Here is an 18,279-nt window from a genome sequence, read left to right as displayed (position 1 = left end):
GCCACCCTCGACGTAAAGAAGTTCTTCCTCGTGTGGAGATGGAACTTCATGTGTTTTAGTTTGTGGCCACTGCTCCTTGTGCTGTCACTGGGTACCACTGAAAAAGTCTGGCACCATCCTCCTCTTGGCATCTTCTTGCTCTCATGACGAAGCGAGGCAGACCTCGCACCCTCTCGGCGCAAGTCCCTTCTCCCCTTTAGCAGGAGGCCGCCCTGGCTCGCACCCCCCGCTCGCTGCCGGGCCTGGCTCACCGGCCATCGCCACGCGGTGCCCGCCGGAGCCGCCCGGCGGAGCGCGGCTGCCCAGCGGCGGCAGCCAGGTACCTCCCCCCGCCGCCGCCTCCTCCGCCCCCTTTTGTGGCGGTGCCAGGCGGCCGCCGGGTTTCCTGCTGACGCCGGAGAGCCGCGGATGGGCAGGAAAGGCCGCCTCTCCTCCCGCCTCGCCCCGCCGGCAGCAGCGCGGAGCGGTGTCCGGGAGAAGCGCGGCGGAGAGGGCGCAGGTGCGGGGCGGGCCCGGCGGCCGCGAGGGCCGGGCGGCCGCGCCGAAGAGAGGGCGCCGGTCATGGCAGCCCCCGCTTCTTGAATGCTGCCAGCCGCCCCTCCGCCGCCGATGGCCGAAGCCTGGAGGCTGGAGGAGGACGAGGAGGAGCTGCGGGAGCTCGGCAGGAGGCACCGGAGGGTCGCGCTGAGCTCGGCAGCAGGTGAGCGGCGAGGGCGCGGCGGGCCGCGGCGGCGCTTTCTTTGGGCTGGCCCTGGCCCGCTCCCCGTGCCTGGATTCCTGTCGGGGGCAGGGCGGCATTGGCGGTGCCGCCCCGAGGTGTGCCGGCCCCGGCGGCCTCGCCCCAGGGCAGCTGGGTTCAGCTCAGGTGCATCCGAGCCGCAGGAGTGTGCCCGCGGGCCGCCCCCAGAGCCTGCTCCTGCTCCGACCTCAGCACAGTCATACAGTGGCTTAAGTTAGAAGGGGACCTAATGATCACCTGGCTCCAGCTCCCGTGCCGTGGGCAAGGACGCCTTCAGCTAGACCAGGTTGCTCAGATTCCCATCCAACCTGTCCTTGAACACGTCCGGGGATAGGGCATCCAGCACTTCTCTGGGCAACCTGTTCCACTGTTTACCACCCTGAAGCTAACATGGGCATGTGCTGACTAGCACAGACATGTCCAGGTGCACAGGGTGCTTCATCAGGAAATTAACTGCCCATTGTTTTAAAGTACCAAGGTAGAGGAACATCTAGACAGCAAAGTTGTTGTTCATGTTTAGCCATTTCTGTGTAGGTTTGGACAGCAGGCCCCTGCAAAAAGGCAAGAACCGCTGCATGTGAGAAGGAATGGCGCTGAATGAGCAGATTGTCATTGCATAGAGACCTGGACAACAACAAGCTTTTGTTTGAAATTATTAACTCAAGTGGACCCTGGCAGCAGCTGATATTATTTTATTTGGACATCATTGTTAATTGAGGGTCAACATGCACGTCACTGTCCTGTAGTCACTGCGGTGTGAATACAGCATTTCTTCTGTCAGTGTAAAATCCCTTCCAGGATAAATCATTTTTATAAGGTCTGTTCCCAGGTAGAATCTCACCCATGCTATATAGCTGAATTCCAAATATTCTGATTTTTAATAATTATGGTACAACTGTAACAATATAGCACCCTTTGCAATTCATGTCAGTTTGCATCCATTTGAACAAGAAATTGAGTGTCCCTTTTGTAGTTGACAAAAACACAGCAACATGAGGGATCCTAGAGGACAACTTTCAACAGGCAGGCCCTGTGGCCTTCAGTGGCTCAAATTATGTCAATGCCTGTCTGTGCAGGTGCAGGATTAGCAGGACCCTATTGAAACCACTGTGGTTTGGCATGTCTGCAGGGTTTCGCCTTGTCTGGGGTAGAGTGCAGAAAATCAGTGTTCCTGTATGGTTTCCTCCACAGCAAAGTGTTCATGCTGCTGGTTAGGATGTCTCTTTTCTAAAGGTGTTTCTTCTAGAAGTTTTTATTAGTGGAAAACATAGAATTGGTACTACAGTTTATAAATCTATATAACCTTTGCCACCTTTTTGTGGAACAAAGCTTGTTCCTAGAATTTTTCTTTGGCACTGTGCTATTAACCAGTAATGTAAGGGTTTTTTTCAATTTTTACTAGTATTTTTTCCTGACAGCCACGCCTTGAAATGGGACCAGCACTGTTTGTTTACCTTACTGGTGTAAAGTATGTGTGAATGAATAGCATTCTGCTTGAGCTGTCTCGCCTTCTTTCCATCTGTTTGCACATCTCTAGCTGGAAAACACCACTGAGGCTCCCAGCGGAGTTTTCTTAAGGCATCATTGAAGAATATCATCCAAAGTAGATGAGTTTGCTGCTCTTCCCTTACTTGACCTTCATTTACCTAATTTTATTTACAAACGTTTTGAAAATTAGTGGGGCTTTTTTGCATGTCATGTGCGGTTAAGCTGCCAAAATGGTAATACAAATAGGTGTTAAATAAGCCTGCGAGATATTTTGTTGTAGGGTTTAAAAAAATGTAGTGGCATCTTAGCAGGCTGTCAATTTAAGTATTTCAGTCTGTTAAACTAGTTGTGAATGCAAGCAGCTTGAATCTCTGCTGTGTTCAGCCTGTGCATGGAAGTGTATAAGGGCAGTTCATCACCTTTGTCCTGCTGGTGCAAGGCATGTGTGCAAAGTGGGAGCTGAAAGGTGAAAGTTCGCAAGTACTTCTGACTTCCTGAATGCTCAGTGGTTAGCAGTGGTTTATTGGAGAGGCAAAGCACAGGAGGCTCTGCAGTGAAGAAATTGTATTTTCCCTTGAAGACACTCTACAGTTGTGCTGCACCATGTACTGTGGGATGAAGCCAGCTAGACTAAACTATCAGCTTGCTGCTGCTCTAGAGGTGTGATCTCCTTTGGGGATGTGCTCTCTTGTGTGTCAGCTCTGCTTCTCGTCCAACCTGTTGGTGAGTGAAGTCACTGGAGTTGTGGTTTGGTGGTAGCCTGGGCTGATGGACTGGGTAGCTGCCTCGCGCAGAGCCCCTCTGCTTGCTAGAACCTGCACCAACCTGTTCTGGTGCATTGTCCAAGCAGAGGGATATTTTTCTAGTTCTCTTCAGTGGTTGCGAGTCTTCTGATTCAGCTCACTGTAATGGTTTTGGGTGAATGTTGAAGCTGGCACAAGGGAAAGAGTAGGAACATGCAGCCAGAGGGAGGTAAGAGCCTATGCCAGTCAGAAGTTAGTTTGGCTTAGATTGCTGTGAAACTGCAGCCTGACAGCTGTTAGAGACCTGCTCATGGTTTGGTTTTTTGGGTTTTTTAATTTGATTCACTGGAGGGTTGATTTGTTTGGTTTTTTGCTGTGTTGGGTTGGGGGCTTTTTTGGTGGTTTAATGAGCTGAAGATGCTTGCTTAAGCAGTAGACTCCCAGAGCAGATCTTGGAGAATGGAAACTTGGAGGAATGAGATAGGCAGAACCATTTGTTTCCATGGGGTAGTTGTAGATAGCTCAGGTGATGTGTCTGATTGCCTGTGTCTACCACACTGCATGCCATGGCATTATTTTCTCTGAATTCAAGGAAGTTTTTATTTGGCATGTTATGGAAAACCTGTGAGAAGATCTATTAAATAGAACGATTGGAAAACTCTTCTAAAGAAACTATTTTTCCTTTGAGAAAGTGCTGATTGAATTTTATGTGTGTGTGTATATATATATATATATAGGTTTTTTAGGTTATAGGGAGGAGAACATATTCTCTAAAAATTGAGAACAATGAAAGTAGCAGCATAGGTTCATTAAAACTGAATCATCTGGTCACCTGCTCTGGAAAAGGAAACCACTTTTGTTGGAAAGTTTTAGGGGTTTTAACTGCAATATAAATAATGTGATCGATTTCTACCTCCCTTGTTGCTTATTTCTGTCACATGCATTATTGTTCTGGGAAGTTACAGAGACCACAGGATATTTACTAGATTTTTTTTTTGTTTAGAATGTTTTGTTTAGAATGTTGTTTGTTTTCAATAAACAAACTGATTTTTTTAATAAATAAACCTTTTTGCTAAATAAATAAACATTAAAAAATTCCAGACAAACCAGAACAACCTCACTAAAATGCTATTTCTCCATAGACTTATAGGTTCTCTCCAGTCTAACTCTAAACCTTGATCTGGTGTGCTTTCCTATTTTCACTGCCTTTTTATTCTGTAACTACTGACTAACGTGGACTTGCAGGAAAGTTTATAGTGAAAGTAGTAAATTTTAGTAATGAACTACATTGGTTGATTATTTGTCCTTACTGTCACATCAGAGGTGAGCATCACAATATTCCAATATTATCTAAAGCACACAAGAAATTCTTAACACATTCAGTATCTGCATTATTTCACTTTGAATTCTGGCCAGTGTTCCCTGAGAAAGAATAGCCCATTATGGATGTGGCAGAAATCTCCTTACTTAAAAATAAAATGAAATTACCAAATATGGAAGCCAATAATGAAATTTATTTGAGTTGATAATGAAGACCTATGTGATTTTTACTTTAATGCATGGGTAAAAGTACAGGTGGTCAAGGCTTTGGTTTAATTTACTATTACTCTGTTTTACTTATCACAAACACTTGTCTGTGGTTTGCTCTCATGCAATGGCTGTAAATTTTGCACATGAGTTTAGCTGTGCTGATTGAAACATCTCTGGGTTGAGTTTTGTTGGGGTTTTTTCCCTTCCCCTATTTCTGTTTTGCCATAGTAGTTCAGATGTTTCCTGGAACTTTTTTAACTCTACTGAGCAGTTTTAGATTATGGGTGAAATCATCTGGTTTTGGTTGGTTGATTGACTGAGTGCTTTGGGTTTTTTTGTGCCAAAACAAGATTTAGTTCAGAGTTGGATCAATTCATTACGCTCCCACAATTCCCACATCAAACCGGCACTGACTTGTTTTCGAAGCTGAGAACAATGAGCTGTATCCAGTATAACAAATTAAGGTTGAATATTTCACTGCTCAACATACTGAGAGGTTGTGGGGGTATGTATTTGTAGTGTGTCTGACAAAGTTCAGTGAACACTACTTTGCAGGCATCATGGACTTTTTACAGATAAATGAAGAATTTAATACAACAACGCTCAGCAGTTGTTCCCATGTTAATGCAAAACTACATATTTGGCTTTAAGAAGTAAAGAATAAGATGGTCTGAAATTCTTCATTAAATTCTTGGGTCTGAGGCTGTTTTGGTGGTGATGTCCTTTAGGGTTCGCTGGATCATAACAAGGACAGCTCAAGCTTAAGTCCTTCCCAAGAGGTGCCAATGATCCTGGAGCTTGGAGGAATCATGATTAGGAAAAGGGTAATTCGAAGACTTAGTTGGTTAACTGACTCTTTTATTTAAGAAGTGGAAGGATCGGCATCTTGCAGAAGAGAAGTCAGCATTGTTCAGCTGAAACTGAATTTGTTGCATGTCTGCATGCCTGTGTCCTTAAGTGCTGATCTGGAAATTGTTCTGCTTGTCCATACCAAGTGTAACCATTTATCCTCTTTTATTAAGAGAAGAGAAAAGACTCTCCATCAAGTAGATAATTTGTTTTAAATAAATTCATACATCTACCTATGATCTGCTAGTCTGCCCGTGTGTACACAGGAAGCCCTTAAAAAGAGGACTAAGAGGAGCATTCAGAATAGGGGAGTGGGTGCCACAATTTTAATTATTTCTTTGTTTAGTCAGCTCACAAATTCTAGAAGTGGTGGAGTGGATGGCCAGCTGAACATTGCTTCCCTCTTTTCCCTGGGATTCAGGGAATGGATTCAGCAGGATGGCCAGCTGACCGTTGCTTCCCTCTTTTCCCTGGGATTTTCCCTGGGATTCCCTGTTTTGTTTTGATAGTCCCGATGCAGATTTAGAGCTTCAGGTTTAATAACTGCTTCAGGCACCACCACAGTAAAACACTTAAGATCCAAAGAGCACAAATAATGTAATTCTCCTGTAATAATCTCTGACTGATGCTGGTATGTTGTATCTTGGAAGTATTAAGAAGATTATATGATTAAGCATTTTTTATAGCCCATTGAAATTTCTACTATATTTCATAGTCTTTGACTGTAGCTTGTTTGAAGTAAATATAAATACTAACTAAAGCTTTTCTGGAAGTTAAATAATATAGCCTATACATGGAAATTCTCCAGCATATCTTGAGATTCAAGTTAGTGGCAAGAAAAAAACCCGCATGCAGTTACTTGGCCCAGAGTATAAACTGAACCCCAAAGAATGTTGTGCCCTCTGAAGAAACAATGCTTCTAAAAATGAAGGCTGGTCTTACAAAAATAATTAAACTTCTGGTAGCCAGTGGGGTGATTTCTTAGCCAAGTAAACTGTAGAAGGACAAATAATAATAAGTATCATTATTAAGTGATTAAATGGACCTACTTCGTTCAGGTTAGAGCCAAAGCAAGGCACAAGTTTATAATTGCTTAAGGAGAGATGAGTTTGTAGCCAGAGAATAACCCACAGAACTGTGATTGCACAAAGACCTTGCTGTTACCTGTGTTGTAAGCAATCATTTCCTGTCAGGGCAACAAATGATAAGTCTGGGATGTTGCATAAAGAATGGGGAGAGACAGCAAAGCATAAAATGAGTCATAACCTCATTGCAAGAAGCTTTTACCAAAGTGGTTGATGTTTACTGATGGAAAATAAAGTAATATTTGTAAATAAATTTGTTAATATTTGCTTTTGAGAGTATAGCCTTTGTTGTCCCAAAATGAGTTCCTTCACCCAGTGTGCAAGAGGCCAATCCACACAGAGCTGAGGTGTTTGATTTATTTAGTTCAGCTCAGAAAGGGGTCCTAGCTGGCAAATTCATAAAGCCAGTACACCAATTATCAAAGCTTTTCATTATTTATACATTTTGACAAGCAGAGGCATTAATGTTTATTTGCTATAATTTATACAGTTCCCTTATTAATTAGTATTTTATTTCTGTTAGTTAAGTTGCTTTCTTTATTCTTCTGCTACTCAGCCCACATGCTCACTCTTTTGAGTATGTGGGTTTCTTGAGTTGGTGGCTGTGGTCTTCCCCTGCCAGAGTTGCCTTTTACCTAGTTAGCACATTAGTTTGATGAGTTGGCTTTGTTTATTCCTCCTAATCTTGTTCCTGCTGGCCTTATCTTGGACATTCTGCCCAGTGTCCTTGCAGTCTATCAGTTCAGCATTCTGTTGTGATTCTGTTTCTGAAATTTTGTACTCTGAAGTTCTCTCTTGTTTTTTCTTTCTCTATAGCTGAAGTCACTGAGGCATGTTCAGCTGCAATTACTGAGATGTTAAATGTAATTTATCTATTTGGAAGCCATGCATCACCTTGATTTAAAATCTGGAAACAACAGGGTAGTGGTGTTTCCGCTCTTCATTAAAAGTTAGTGTAGTTCTGTGTGTTTTGTTTCAATAGCATCTCACACAATATATGCCATATGAAATTTTATTTTGATAGCACTAAAATAATTTTCCATGAACTTCTTTTCTTGATGATTATTATCTATAGTGAAATACAATGCTTTTGCATTCTTCATTTCTTTGCTTTGCCTACTTTGTGTTTGTGGCCATGGAAGTGTTGTCTGGAAGGGAGCTCTGGGGTCACCTAGTCCAGCCTCCTTCTTGAAGCAGGCCTGTTGCCAAGGCTTTGTCTAGCAAGGTCTTGAAAAGTCTCCTGAAAGAGAGGGATTTACAGCCCCGGCAGGCAACCTGTTTCAGTGCTTTACTTTCAACCTGTTTCAGTGCTTCTTCCTAAAGGAAGAACTTTCGCTCACCTACAACCTGGGCCTCCGAAGCTACATTTGTGACCATTGCCCTATTCAATACTGTCCACTAACACCAGGAATAGTTTGCATTTGTGATCTTTGTTACTACCCTGCAAGTAGCAGTGTGCTGTGGTTAAGTAGTTTCTTTGCCTTCTCTTTTCTAGGATAGAGGAGTCTGGCCCCTTCAGCCTTCGTATTGCACAGTCCTGCCTTCCTTATTCAGGTCCTCTGACTGTATAGAAAAAATGTAGTGGAAGTGTTGTTTTCAATGCTGGCCAAGAATTTTTACTCTGCTCTTGAAAAACAGTATGCACAAAAGGCACTGAAGCATTCCAGCAGCAGATTTGGGAACACAGTATATCATCTGTTGATCTGTGGTTTATGCTTGGCAAGCATCCTTCCCTTTAGTGAAGGATGAAAATATGTTTTGTGGGAAAGCATAGATTTAGTGGCTCATGGCACGGACCAAGAAAAATTCCTGGTTTCCCCCTCAACGTTGTATAAATTTTGACAGACACAGGATCTTATGTATATCAATATTTTTAAATTGACCACTTGATGTAGTGCTGTTACACTAATTGCTTCAGGTGTTTTACATCTGTAGAGATTTGTATGGATTTCATGTTTTATTCTAAAAACATCAATTTGACATTCTGACTTAAGAATTTAGAATCTTCTGACAAAATTTAATGGAATGCGAAATAAGATGCTTCAAAGATTAACCTAATTGGTTTAGAAACTCTTGCATATGTTACAAAACAAATATGTTCTTGCTTTTCTGCTTTCAATGGCTGTATTTGGGTCCAGCATGAAAGGCTGGATGACAGCAAGGCTGAAAGGGTTCACACTGGAGTAGAAGCTGAATGCAACAAATTTTACTATTCTTTTTTTTTTTTCCCTAAGCTTTTAAAGAGATCATAGCATTTATTTTGTGTGTATGTGTTGCGACCTCAGTCAGCTTGTTCAGGCTTTTGAAGAAAATATGATTGGATCAGAACATGCTAAAGATTTCAAATGATTGACATCATTACTCCTGTGGTTAATAGAGGGCACACTGTCAGCCTTTCAGAGCTGTGCTAGTAGCTCATGTGTCACAGCACACAAACTGAAAAAACAAATGTCTTCAGGAAAGTATGCAAGAAACACCTCCCAGGATTCAGTTTTTACTTCCAAGAGAAATTCCTTCCCCTTTGCAGTCAATTTCTTAGCAACTTCTGGGAGGCCTCATATGAAAGGCCCTGCTAAATTGCTGCCAATGGATTTATCTTTCACTAATTCAATTCCTTTTTTGAATCCACTTAGACTTTGTCTTCAAATCTTGCATGGTAGTAAGGAGCACAGTCATTCATTATATGAAATCAGTTACAGCCTTTTGCATACCTGTTGGTATTTCTGCTGGATAATCACTGGTTCTTGAATTATAATGATAAATTTCTTATCTGTATTCTGCTTTTTAATGTGGTCTTGATCATGGTGATTTACTTCCTTAAAAGCTTAAGTAAATTTTCAAGCACTGTGTTTACTACAAAAGGGTTCAGGTCCATTCTCCTTCTAGACAGAATATTGTATGTATAAAAGAAACTGTTTGATGTTTTTCTTCAGTTATAGCATTTAGATTCTGTTTATAAGAGATAAACTAAAATGAATATAATTTGTTTTCTCAAGTTGATAATTTTGTATTCATCATGAATTCCTTCTTGCATTAAAAACTGAGTTCTCAATATCACAGATCTATATATGAAAATTGATTCAGATTGTGCACATCTGTGCTAAATCATTTAAAAGAATTTTTGAGTGTGCAGTGTGTTGTGATCTTATTTATTATTAAAATACTGTTCGTTCATCCTGTTAGAGAGATGGGACATAAATTTCCAGAAACAAGCTCAGCATTTCAATAACGTTCTCATATTAAATTACTCCATTGCTATGCTGTATCCATTTTATAGCTGCACTTTAAGTTTAGGGTACAAATCTATTAGAAATGTGGGACTTAGGATCAAAGAAGAAGCTTTTTAAGAAGTCTGTCTCCTACCTGGTACTTGAAGAACAGCATTGTCAGGTGCCACAGTTCAACTGATGCCAAATGCTGAACATTTTGTCATTTGTCTTAAGCTTGCCATTCTTTGCAACATCCAGTGAACTCCAAACTGACATGACGAAATACACCTGAGAATGGAGTTCCTGAGGCTGGGTACCTGCCATGTCCTGCCTGGACAGTTTACCACATCCATTGTTTAAGCAGGTCAAGTCCATGCTTGGATGAGCATCACTGGAGCATGGAACAAGTATCACTGAATGATGAAACGGGATAATGCTGCAGACCTCATGTATTCAGCTCTTATCAGCCTAACTTCAGGGAAAAAATTAGTTTTTCTGTTCTAGTGTGCAAAGCTTGCTGCAGATGACCAATATCATCTCTGGGAAATACATGGTAGCAGCTGCCATGACATTAGGGACATTTCATTTCTGTAATTGCTGTCCTCTAGCTTGATGTTTGTGGATCCATTACCAAGAACTATTTGAAGTGTGTCATTATGGTATTTTGGCACTATAGCAATGTAGAGGTACTTATTAGTATATTTACAGAGGCTGAATGCCTCTGACAGGATCTGTAGGCCTTTTTGGTGAGTGCACAGAACTGGGGAGAGGTCTAGTAATACATGGGAGGGTAGTTATTTCCTCCAAAGTACCAAACAATTGGAACTGTCTCTGCCAGCATTACCGAGGGTTGAGAAAAGCTGTGTTTATCTGTGGTAAGCACAGGATTCTTTGTTTTGAGTGCTTTCGAATGCTTAATAACTTTGCCATCCTTTTTCTTGGTCAAAGCAGTTTTTGAAGTAGGTGACAGTAGGTGAAACTGCTTTGTGTTACCATGAGTAGCACCTGAATGGATGAAATTTGCATTTAGAAGACTGAGAACAAAATGCAGTAACCTCATGTTGAGGGTAGAAACAGGCAAAGAATTACTTTTCTAACAGCTGCACAAGGTGACATCATGGTGCCAGGAATCCAGCTGTACATAGTGACTACTGGTCAGGATGTTCTTCCAGGACCAAAGGGCACATGTACGCAGATTTCCATGCACACGTTAGGCCAGTAATGGAGGACTCTGAGGTACCTTAAAGGGGATTTAGTAGATGTTTAACACCTTGGAGTAGATGTGGATAAATTCAGTGCACACCTCAGTAAAATGTCTTCAGAATGCTAGGTGATTCACTTCTTTAAAAACTGGATGCCGATCACTATATAATTAAATAATACCCCTTCAAACATTACTTGCTTTAATAACAGCAAAGTGCTGGGCTTCCTGTTCTGTGGAATAGTGGCAGAGAGTTGCACAACTTTTAGGCATGTGCTCAAAGCTGATGGAGGAGGGTTATCTCAGGGTACAACAATTTATTCATATATGCCACCATCATTAAATAAATCCATTTTTTGTGCTTTCACATTAATCCCTTTTATGATGTGTCTAGGTCTTGTAGTTTTTGTTTGATGATGAAGTGCAAGAGTCCTTTTTGGGAATAATCCATTTTATGGTACTTCAGAAGTATCCTATGCACATGAGAAGCAATTGTTACATTCATTTTCCTAGAATTTTTTTATTTCTGTGTTGGGCAGAATTACCAATGTCACTGGAGGGAAAATATGTTGTTAATAGGCTTATGTCGAATGCACTTCCCTAGAAAATTAGTACTTGTAAAAAAATCAGTGATATTTAAGACTGTTCTCGTTAGGTGGACTGGGTAAACAGCCTGGGGATTCTTTAATCATAAATAGTGACAAAGGACCATAAAATACTCCAAGAACAAGCTACTGAGTATTTCAGCAGTATCTTAAGAGAAATAAATACTTTCCTTGCCTGGTACATTTCTTCTATTTTTAGAGATACTGCTTTTTTTTTTTTTTTTTTTTGTGGTTGAGTATATTACAATCCTTTCTTTTCATACATTATTTTCTTTCTCTCTGTGTCATTTCATCTCCCTAGTCTCCAGATTCCTCCCACAGTGCAGACCTCTGCACTTACTTGCACTCACTGTCATGTCTGATACCTGAATTGAAAGCAATGTCACCTTTATTCTGTCAGTGGCTTCACAGGATGAAATAGTCAAGAAGGAAATTTTCTTGTTTGTTTTAAAGCCAAATTTGTTTCCTGATATACAGAAGGGGGAATATCTTGTGAATTGCTATTCAGCACTTTATTGTGAATCCATGTCTTGCCCACATTGAATATGACTTGGCTTCCAAGTGCTTAATCCATAAGATTACACTGGGGACTTTTGTTGTTGAGGTTTTCCACCTCAGCAGTATGTTGTGACAGGTGAACCTACACAGAAGTGTTCAAAGCTGGAGGCACTTTTGGTGCTGGATGTTCTGGTTCTCAAGTAAGGCAGACGCCTGAGGAGGAGAACAATGGAATAAATTTGGATCTTGCATATTGTGTATGAATGCTTATATGATAGTCTGTTAAATACAGTGTCAGAAGGACAAGTTTATTCACACATCTAACTATTGCATTTTTTGTATGTGTATCAGCACCCTTTGACAGGCAGACATAGGTAGGACCGAGTGAGCTCTGTGATCTAGCTGAGGAATATGCAGAATCTCTGCAGGCATGCTAAATCTCTGATTCAGGAAGAAAAAGGTACTCTTATAAAAAGATAAAAGATAATTTGCTTTTAATGGCAATGCTAGCAACATCAGAGAATTATTTTTCAGAAATGTAGATTTAACATTTTAGAAATGCCTAGAGAGAAACGTATTTTGTGGTTATAAGTCTTCTGTTCATCAAAATGTTGAGTCAATTAATACTTTCCTTAGGAAAGTATAAAAAAATCAGTAGTAGGGCTCATCTAGAGTAGCTCCCACTGTGATACTGGTGGTGAACTGATACCTGTGTCTAGTTATACTTGAAGTACATAATCTAAGAATTACATTGCACTGATCAGCTGGGATGTTTTTAATGAAGATGTGGGGATTTGTACTTCCAGGAGTTGCTAATTTTTTTTTAAAAGAGCTTTAGAAGCAGCTGTGTCCTAAGTTTCCTCTTTAAACAACTGTGGTAGAAGGCAAAAGTGTGGTAACATATGTATGTAGTAGGTGTATTTGATTGCTTATATACTTTGTTTATCATTTTTGGCTTAAGAACAAGCCCAGTTCCCAGTGCTGAGTTTAGTCTAGGTTCTTACAGCACAAACCTTTTAGAGAAATGGTGATAGCTTACGCAGTCTGTTTCCTTTCTCTTTTGTTTTCTGCATCTGCCCCCTCTTTTGCTGGCACATGTGCTCACACTGATGCACACACACTTTTGCTGTTGCAGTGCAGGAGAAATGTAGGAGCAAGAATGAGGGGGTAGAACTTCAGAGTCACAAAAACTAATCAACAGCAAATGTAGCATTGGCAAATGTGGCCTCTGCTGTCCAGTAAAATCCTTTTTCACTTATATGTTGTGCGCTTAAAAGTGCACTAAAGGCTTTAAAGATGATTATAGTTTATTTTTAACCTTTTTAGCAAGGTAAAGATACTATAACTTAAAGTTTTGGGATAATTACATGCTTTATGGTGATCAGTAGGTTTCAAAATTAAATACTCGACTGCAGAGGTTCATTGTGTTCTCAGCTGTGTGTTGGGGTCCACCCCCAGCCATCTATCAGTTGTGTTTAAGAGTGGGGGAAAAAAAGCATTACTCCAAGTATAAAAAACTGCAGCAATGCTTTGTGCTTACAGACTCAGTTACTGTTTAACACTAAAACTGACAGACTACTATAATTTCATTGTGGGGGATGTTATAATATTGTTTTCTTCCTGGCAGTGTACTGCTCTGGAAGTCAACAGCATACTGTAGAATTTAAAGTAAGTATAAAAACTGTCCACCTTTACAATTAAAAACTCCGAGCATGTCCTGATTTTGTAGCCTTTTGCAGTAAAGGGAAAGCTATACATAAAGTAAATTTTTAAAGTTCCTTCCAAGCCTCTCATTAATCTCTGCTTGAGCCTTCAGTCTTTTAAACAACTGATAAGGGACTCTGCTGTTAAAATATTAAAATATTAAACAAATGTTCAGTTTTATGAGTTTTGCTGTATGACTGTTCCTAACAAAATTGACCAAAATTTATAGTAGATTCTACACAGTGGAATCAATTTGCATTGTTCTGGTTCCATACCTGAGGGAAGTGCTGAAGGGAAGGAAGAGTGGCTTTGAGCCACAATATGCCTTAACAAACAGGCAGAAAGGTGGCAGTATCAGTGGCAGTTACTGCTTGTTCCAGTTAAAATAAAGCAACTAGCATTGAAAATCCCCCATAAATGCAGATCTTCTTTCCAGAAAATGTGCAATTCCTTTGAGTGAGGGCCCCATCTACACTGGCAATTAGAAATGAAAATTTGGAGTTTTTGATTCAGTTGTCTGGCAGGGACTGGTGCACCATTTAGCTGTGGTCTAGATGTATATGACTGAAACAGTGGCATCACATTTTCAGCACGATGCTTTGTAAAGCTGCTGTATTGGTCTTAGTGTCTGGCTTTGTCAAGGCCTGATGGCCTTCAAAACTCACTGGGAATTGATGCATTCAGATGCATCATCAGGATGAAAGTTGTACAGCCTCTTCCAATAATTTGCTTATCCTGAAAACATGATTTCTCTCTATATTTTGATGTTTGACAGCGCTGCTTAAAAGCCCATGGTTTCCATTGCTTGGTTTATTTGGAGGTTTGTCATTGTTACAGTAGCACATCATGCTTGCTTTCTCTGTGAAACCACTGCTGGGCCATTGGGGGCTAAAAACTGCTGACATGGAGACTGCTGGTTGCTCTAACTACATGTCTTCCTGGAGAGTGTTAGTGCCCTGCCTCTTTTGCTGGCTGGTCAATTCAGCAGGCATAGTTAAACTCTATTTCCCAGAAATGGGAATGGCATGTGCCCCCCTTTCCTCCCTTCAGCTTTTAAGAGATCAAGCTGTGGAATGGGGTTAAAAGTGGGAAGTTACCAGCCTCAGGAGGTAATTGCATTGAAGGTTCCCCAGTAGCTTTGCAGTTTGATGCAGCAGAATGTCTGTTAACTTTCCACTCATTTTTCAACATTTTATGTTTATACTTGAATTTTTTTCTAGTGAGAGCAAATTTTTCAGTTGAAGTCACTCTTAGCAACAAGATGCTTTGAAGAAGCTTGCAAAATAAACAGAGGAAAATAATGGCTCTACTGAGTGTGGGTTGCCTTTTTCCTTTGCTTTGCTTGTCTTCCAGAAACAAGAGTGATTGCCTTAAAAGATACTGTTTTCTGCATTGGTGGTCTTTTTGGCAAAAACTTAAGCTATTTCAGGTTTGTGGAGCAACTGAAATGATGTTGACCCAGTTATTTTTCTCCTGATGATTATACTTATATTTTCCTTGAGAAGAAAAACTTTTATGCCGTTTTAAAAACAAACAACAAAAGGAACTAATTTTCCCAAACTTAGAGTGTAAGAGAATCACCTTTTTTTCTGAAAGCAACTGGTGCATGGCATTTCTGTCTGCCACTCAGCTTTTGCATACTGAAAAAAGGCATAAGGTATCCATGCTGCCGCTGAAATACGCAGAGCATGATTTTGTAAAGAAATGCTAGATTTGCCATATTATTGTGGTATGAAGAGCAGATTTTTGTGCCTTAATGTTTTCCTTGATTCCTCTGCTGTGCTTAGAACTGGACAACAATCTTCCCAACTTCAGCCAGGAGTCTCTGACTTCTTCAACCTCGTCTGCTGCACCTACTAACTGCTCCTTGCACTATATCCTGCTTCTGAACAAGGCTAATACATTTCTCCTGTATGGCTGTAATGTTATGAGGGCAGCAAAGATTTTGTAAATAGTAGATGTGAGTATGAAGTGGAGAAAATCTCAAGTATGGTCTGCCGGAAGTTGGAGCATGGTCAGTTCTCACGGATTGAGAGACTGCAGATCTTTGGCTATGCAAATTATGGATTGGAGGACAGGCAGAAAGAACTTCATTAACTAAAATAAACTTAGGATTGTACAGTCCGGTTTTGTAGCTTGTGAGTACTAGCTGCTTGTAAATTCCTAACATATTATACTACAGCTGCATACACAGTAAAGAATTTTATTGCTTTTAGCAACAGAAGGATAGGGAGGATAGTACTGGTGTCTTGTGTCTGGAAGGTAGTATCTGTCACTAGAAGTGGCATTTTTTCGTGTGCATTTCCTATGCCAGAGTGCAGACAGGCTTGTTTGTTCATTTTAAGTGCTAGTCCAGCAGCATTCAGTGTTTGCTCTGATTCGACACACAGAGTGTTTGGTTTCCAGAGTTTAGGATTGAAGAATATACAGTTTTCTGCTAGCAGGACATAATGTCCTGTAATGTTTTATAGCAATTTGTATCTTTGATATTGAGGAAAATATGTAGTGCAGGATTTCATTTTCAGATCTTTCTAACTATACAGTCTTCTTGCTTATTTCTGTTAGAAAAGATTACAAAGACATCTCTCTACTGTTGAGGTAACATGTATAGAGAAAAGAAAATCAGTTGTGGGCATGCACTTTTGAGACTCAGCTTTTTTTAAGTCAAGGATTTGCCTACAGAATGGAAAGATTAGATCTGTGTGTGTGTGTGTGTATTGCAAAAAAAATTGCCTGTTTTTTCTAGGCTTTCATATTCTAGTGTTTGTAGAGGTGTGTCATTATTTGAATTGATGCTTGTACCTAATGCCAAAATAGCATTTAGAAATGCAAAATATACAGAATCACAGGATCAATTTGGTTGGAAAAGACTTCTGAGATTGAGTCCAACCTTTGACCACACCACCTTGTCAATCAGACCATGGCACCAAGTGCCATGTCCAGTCTTTCCTTAAACACCTCCTGGTACAGTGACTTCACCCCCTAATTGACTCCAAGCACATAGCTGAAAGATTGAACTCCTTGAGTCTCTCATTACACTTGAAACTAAAACAAATTTTAAAGGTTAAGGTCACAGCAAACCTAATGTAGTGGAGGTTTTAGTTCTGTTTTAAAATGTTGGCTCTTTGCTTGTAGGATTACAATTTGTTCTTTTCAAGAAGATCATTGTGTGTGTGGATGGTGTGCTCTCATTAAGTTTATCAGAAAATAAAATGTGCAAAACCAAATATAGCATTGAAATGCTGAAACGGGAATGAAAATAAAAGGGAGAAGGGAATCACATTGATTTCCTGAAAGAGCAGGTTGCAGCAGTGTGGGCGGGCAGTGGAGGATCTGCTGACTGGCCATGGGCTGTGTGGGAGAGCTCCCAGAGGCTGTGCTTACATGTGCTCCGACTCGGTTTCTTCCTTTTCACTCGCTCATTCACACGATTGTTTCAGCAGTGGGGGGGCTTTGTCTGAATGCTGTTAGATTGTGGCTGCTCACAGAGCAGGAGATGCTGAGAACAAGCAACAGATGGCAAACAGATTTCAGTAGGAGGTCCAGTCTCATTTTGTTCAGTGCTCCCAGGTAAGGAGGTTACATGGTAAGGATGGAAGGAGTGTGTGTTTGAAGAGCTGCTGCTGCTGCAGCTCTGGTTTGAGCTATTCCAGAGCTATACCATGCTGCTTCTGCTAGCAGAGTTGCACACAGTGTGATGAAATGAAGATCGCCGTGAGTCAGGAAGACAATAAATTATAACTGTGTGGCTATGACAGCTCAGTAGGAGCACCTATGGATGGAAAAAGCATTACATACTTTTAAGCACAATTGACATGAGATAATTTTTTTACCACTTTAATGAAAGCTTAATCAAATGAGCACATAAAGCTTGGAGAGGAAAATATTTCTTTTACACAGGAAATAAAACTGCACAAACAAATATGTACTGTTAACAGAGCAAATTTTATTTCAAATGCAGAGCTTTAAGATTGAAAATACAATCTGTGAGCGTGAAAATTTTTTTAGGAAGAGTCTTCTGTATAGACAAGCTTTTCAGTAAAGTGTTTATTAACACACGAAAAATAGCTTTCTGTTTAAAATACACAGAGATCAAATTAGAAGCAAAAGCACCATGGTCAGTGGAGATTATGTGCAGCTGTAGGAATTAACTTCTGCTTGTATAGTGGATCTTTCTGCATTAAAAGATTAAACCCCCCTCCTCTAATTTTAGAATATATGCATTTTAGGTGGACAACAGCCTCAGCTTTTCAAGTAGTTCAAAAGTCATGCAGTAAAAGATATTCTGGACTTAAAATATAAAAGATAATATATTAATTCTAATATCATAGCACTGCAGTTATTTTATAATGCTTGTACAATAATCATAACTCTTGAGAGAAATATTTTATACTTTTGGTGCATGCTGGAGCTTTATATGTAGATATTTGTGGGTCAATCTCATTAGTCCAAATAAGCTACTTGAAATACTTACAGGATAAAGAAAACCTTTTCTAAAAACACAGAAAAATTCAGTATTTTGAACCCCCAGAAGCTGAAGAGTTAATGGTGGGGTTGCACTGGATTCAGTGTATTTGCAGATGTTGCTGCAACCAACTGCTGATTTTTCTCCCATCCTGTCAGGGAAC

General features: G+C 40.4%; 1 protein-coding gene across 3 annotated transcripts in view; it reads left to right on the top strand.

The window, feature by feature from the left end:
* The first annotated feature begins 221 nt into the window (after positions 1-221).
* Positions 222-18,279, top strand: part of SH3D19 (SH3 domain containing 19) — an 82,231-nt gene continuing 64,173 nt past the window's right edge. The window contains exon 1 of one of the 3 annotated variants that reach the window (XM_071431869.1): positions 222-700. In XM_071431869.1, the coding sequence (XP_071287970.1) occupies positions 583-700 (118 nt within the window). In that variant the 5' untranslated portion in view covers positions 222-582. The remainder of the gene's footprint in view (positions 701-18,279) is intronic. The other 2 variants (XM_071431870.1, XM_071431871.1) reach the window with 2 other exon arrangements.

Source organism: Agelaius tricolor, unplaced genomic scaffold, assembly GCF_023055355.1.
Source record: "Agelaius tricolor isolate 1412-34295 unplaced genomic scaffold, bAgeTri1.0.p SCAF_8, whole genome shotgun sequence".
NCBI lineage: Eukaryota > Metazoa > Chordata > Aves > Passeriformes > Icteridae > Agelaius > Agelaius tricolor.
The sequence above is the reverse complement of the archived record's forward strand: the minus strand, read 5'-3'. Positions and strand labels throughout refer to the sequence as shown.